Here is a 4,672-nt window from a genome sequence, read left to right as displayed (position 1 = left end):
CTTCTGCTTCGAGATGAAGGTCTCCATCTTAAGCCTTGCTTTCAATTGTAGTTAACTTCTGATTTTTGTTATAGTTTTTCGTTGTTTGAGCTCCGAAAATTCCTGATAAAATCTCTGAAAATCCTAAAAAAAACAGTTCAGAAAGATAAAAGCAAACTATTACAAAAATTCCCAAAGATCTTAAAAATTAAATGAACGAAAATTTCCATAGGGGCAAAAAATAATAAAGAAAGGTTCCGATAAATCCCGAAGGATCCTGAAAACTACTGAATGTTTACGAATTTGCTCGAAAAGTCCCAAGACATTTTCAAATTGCTCTGCGATACATTTTAGGCAGGCATGCCACTCGTTTTTGTGATTTTTTCTTTTTTAACAATGCCAATATAAGTATTTATCAGGGTTGCCATCGGGTTGGCCTTACCATTTTTATCGATATTTGTATATAATGTTTATCGATTTTTATCAATTGATTTGTCAATATTGTTATCGATACCAATTTCGTTCTCGTAACCAATATCAATATTGATACCTGGTTGTTTTATGTTTGTTATCGTGATATAGGCCAATATTGCTATCAATATGGTGGTTATCGTCGCTTTATCGCAATAGTATTATTTTAATTCTCCTTATTTTTTTTTTTAGCCACTGTTGCCTGGTCGCCGCACTGCTTCTATACCCGCGATGACATCATTGTGCTCGAGCAGTTGGATGAACGCAACTACGCTCTCTGCTCAGAAACCGTGAACGTTCTCAGCGAACACTACATGCGCTCGGTGCTACGCGGCCTGGCAGCTCAGCATGCATCCTGTTTCACACTCGAAACCAAAGAGGGCATGTGCATCGGTGACGCCTATCCTCAATTGCAAGAGGAGATCACCGTATCGGCGCAGGTGCCTTGGTACACCACTGGTTTGCGTGCCATACTTGCCGTCGCGAAGTCGCAATTGGTGTCGCAATCAATCGACGTACGTACAGAAATTGAAAGTCGCCTTGCTTCGGCTGCCGAAAGCGTCTACGAAATGACAAATCGCTCATCCAAGTACCGGAATGTGCTTTGTCATCGCGATATTTGGCGTGGGAATATATTTTACAGCAGCGTTGCTACTTCGACGGATACAAACGCAAACGAGCGTTCTGTCATATTTGTGGACTATCAGACTGCACGCTACTGTCCGCCAGCTATCGATGTAATCTTCGCTCTTTTCATGAATCTTGATAAGTCCACAAGAAAGTCGAAAGAAAAGGAATACCTGCGGTACTATTATGATTGTCTGGAGCGGGATTTGAGTTCGAATGGTTTGGTAGCAGCGGATCATCTTACTTACTCTGATTTGCATGCTTCGTATGAGGAACTCCAGCTGTTCGGTTTGTTCTATAGAGCAATTGCCACAACCATCGTGAAAGTTCCCCGGCAGTATGTGACCAATGATTATGTCCATGTGGAACGTACCGAAGCGGTGTTTAAGCTGATGGGAAGACTACCTCAGTTTCGGGAGTATTTAGAAGAGTGTATTCAAGAAATGTTGGAATTCCTAATTGCTCAAAATGCAAAATAGAATTTAAGGCTGATTTTTTTTTTGTAGCTTATGACCAAAGATTTGACACAATTTAATATTTGCAAATATACGCATGACTTTCTATACATAAACCTGGTGGAACATTAATTTTTCAAACACTTTGGTATAAATAAGCTAATAAGCTAATAAGCGAAGTTTTCAAAGCATCGTCTGGTAGTGGACTTTCTTTAAAAGCTTTTATTTAACATGCTTTGTATGTGTGTATGCATGTTTGTGAGTATGTTTTGTAGGTCAGATTTTGCCATAAATTTTTGGCAATTTTCCCGGCGACCTTGAAACCAAGCTCATAGCTGGATGAAAATGCAGTCCCATTTGGTTCATATATCTCGACGCGGGGGCCGATATATTTCATAAAACGGCCTGATTTAGTTTATATTTAGAATACACATATATTACCCAAATGAAAAGTTATAACTCCACAAATAAACTTTTCTGGTAGGTGGCGATTTGTTGAGATATTTGGAAGCCTCTTATTTATGGTCTGATTTAAATTTAAAAGGCTTGCTTCAAAAACATATCGTCGATGAGTGTAAAATATTTTTCTTACTAGTCGCACATACAATTTTTTTTACAACCGCACCTAATTTTTTTCTAAGCTACCCTCGCACTAGCTGATTTTCCCCTATCAGATACATTCTTCCAATTATAATACTCAATAACAATTAAGTAGAGGCAAGTTTACTGGGAGTAATCGTTGCAAAGGGCTCGTTATCTCATTGCTTAAAGCTCACATACATGCATACGTACATATGAATGAGCGCACTTGTCATTCACATATCGTCGCCTGGGTAAAAGATTGTCGTATGTTACGCACGTACGTATGACGCTTACGACAATGATTTACCCAGGCGACGATATGTATTTATATACATATGTGGTACATGTTAGCAAGTGATTACAATTGAATATAATATAAGTAATGAGTAAACTAACATTATGAGCTAGTTGCTATTCCATTGTCGCAGTGAGACGACGCAATCGTGAAAGTGATTTTCTTATCTTCTGCAGAAAACTTAAATACTAAATATGTGCGTTAATGTTTACTTACTTGCATAAAAATATTTTAATTGAAGTAAATTAAAATAATCACAAACCAGAAAATGAGTCCCACCTCAACTCTGCAGTCAGCTAAAACGCAGAATGGGCTCTTCTCGCGCGCAGAGGTCGAAGAAATTCTCAGCAATATGTTGGGTTCGAATGCGGCCGGTCGACTGCTGACCTACGAAGTGGTGCCTGAGTGCGGCCCAACCGGTTACTTGGGTGAATATTTTCACTTGCAACTGCAATATCGCATCGATGAGGTAAATATTTACGCGAACGCGAGTAAAACTAAGATAAGGAGAGTGTCAAAATGGCATGAATATTACATTTATAAGTATAAATAAATTTAAGTGGGGAATTTCACGTTAGATATCATCGGTTTATGAATTCTTAGTAAGAAGTCTTTCAAATAGAACCTTGTGATTAAAGTCTTGTTACAGAAAAGTAACCAAATGACCTACAATCAGATAATACCCACATTCGATTATGCGATCTGTTCAAATATGATTCAAATTTCAACATCGGTGACCCTTATCGCACACTTCTAAAGTTTATACCCATCTGGGCGGTTCAAAAACGAAATTCCATCAGCTGTTAATTGCTTAATAAATGTTTGAGAAAAAAATTACCAAGTTCAATATGTAAAATGTTTTTTTTTATGAATAAGTTTCTAATTTCAATATTGTATAAAAATTTGAAACATTTCTTCATAAATTACTCGACCATACCACTATTTGCGAGGGCCATTTAATAAGTTCGTACAAGTTTCTTTATTTCATAAGTTTATGATCGAGGTTAATCAGGTTCAAATGAATTGCCTTCGTTGTTTGCCCACTCCGACAGAACCCACCTCATACAACTACATATGTCAGTTAATACATTTATCAAGCTTTATTATTTTATAACCCCATTTAGTCTAATTGACAAAAACGAAACTATTTAGACCTGATTGTTTATTTTGTTACTTTTTACTGCATTTTCAGGGCACTGATGTTCAAACAAAACGTGTGTTTGTCAAATCGTTGCCTTATCATAATCCAAAGATGACAGCGTTTATTGAAGAATGCGGCATGCTCACCAAAGAGGCAGCGATCTATGAGCGCCTTTTGAACGAGTTAAGAAAACTGAGTGAGTTGTTGAGTGAGATAGTAAAGAAGGGAAAAATAAATTAATGACCAAACGTATACACGACATACACTTGCGGTCAGCTGATTAAGTCAAGTGAAATTTTGACTAGATTTGGCTATTTTTCTTTCTTTTTTATTTCATGTTTATATTTTTTTTTATAAAAGTTGAGAACTTCAACTAACCAGCGCCACATAAATTCACATTTTAAACTTCGTACAACAAAGTGCAAATTTCAAGACGCTAGAAAATCGCGTTGATTTGTAATATTTTTTATGTTCCTGATGGTGCTGGCCATTTTCTCCCATACAAACGAAATCGTCGAGCATATTTTATATGGAAGAAAATGCACAACACCGTCAGCTAAAAAAATTATTAAAAATCAACGCGATTTTGCAGCGTCTTACAATTTGCACTTTGACCTACTAAACTTTAATTGGCTACAAAACTGCATACCCAACATTTTTCTAAAAATTCTGAATAAAAAGTTTAAAATTTTCGGTGGCAAACGTTAAAGTTTGTAGAAATTTCATAGTTTTTGTACGAAGTTTGAAATGTGGATTTATGTGGGGCTGGTTAGGTAAAGTGCTAGACTTTTATAAAAAAAATATTAAAATTAAATTGACAAAAGAAAAATAACCAAAAGTAGTCAAAATTTCACTTGATTTAATCAGCTGACCACAAGGGTATGTACATATTCAGTATCTTATCAATCGATCACAACAGAGATTTTTAATATAGGTACTCCCTCACTATCAATATCCATATCATTCAAGTTAACTGTCAATATTTACTGTTGCTTTTAGTCAAGCCAATATATTCACAATTTTTTAATAACTGTTATCTCTTCCTAATTTGGTAAAAAAAATCTTAGCCACTAATATCTGGTGTGCTCAATGCTACTTTACCCGTCGCGATTTGTTTGTTAT

General features: G+C 36.1%; 2 protein-coding genes across 2 annotated transcripts in view; both read left to right on the top strand.

The window, feature by feature from the left end:
- Nucleotides 1-1,602, top strand: part of LOC118742156 — a 2,987-nt gene extending 1,385 nt beyond the window's left edge. The window contains exon 2 of the mRNA XM_036474117.1: nucleotides 643-1,602. Within this exon, the coding sequence (XP_036330010.1) occupies nucleotides 643-1,556 (914 nt within the window). The 3' untranslated portion in view covers nucleotides 1,557-1,602. The remainder of the gene's footprint in view (nucleotides 1-642) is intronic.
- A 932-nt stretch (nucleotides 1,603-2,534) lies between these two features.
- LOC118742155 overlaps nucleotides 2,535-4,672 on the top strand; it is a 4,526-nt gene continuing 2,388 nt past the window's right edge. The window contains exons 1-3 of the mRNA XM_036474116.1: nucleotides 2,535-2,878; nucleotides 3,602-3,746; nucleotides 4,618-4,667. Of these exons, the coding sequence (XP_036330009.1) occupies nucleotides 2,678-2,878; nucleotides 3,602-3,746; nucleotides 4,618-4,667 (396 nt within the window). The 5' untranslated portion in view covers nucleotides 2,535-2,677. The remainder of the gene's footprint in view (nucleotides 2,879-3,601; nucleotides 3,747-4,617; nucleotides 4,668-4,672) is intronic.

This window comes from Rhagoletis pomonella, unplaced genomic scaffold (assembly GCF_013731165.1).
Source record: "Rhagoletis pomonella isolate Grant_MI unplaced genomic scaffold, Rhpom_1.0 Rhpom_scaffold_00006, whole genome shotgun sequence".
In the NCBI taxonomy this organism is placed as follows: domain Eukaryota; kingdom Metazoa; phylum Arthropoda; class Insecta; order Diptera; family Tephritidae; genus Rhagoletis; species Rhagoletis pomonella.
Note: the sequence above shows the minus strand (reverse complement) of the source record. Positions and strands in the feature narration are given on the sequence as shown.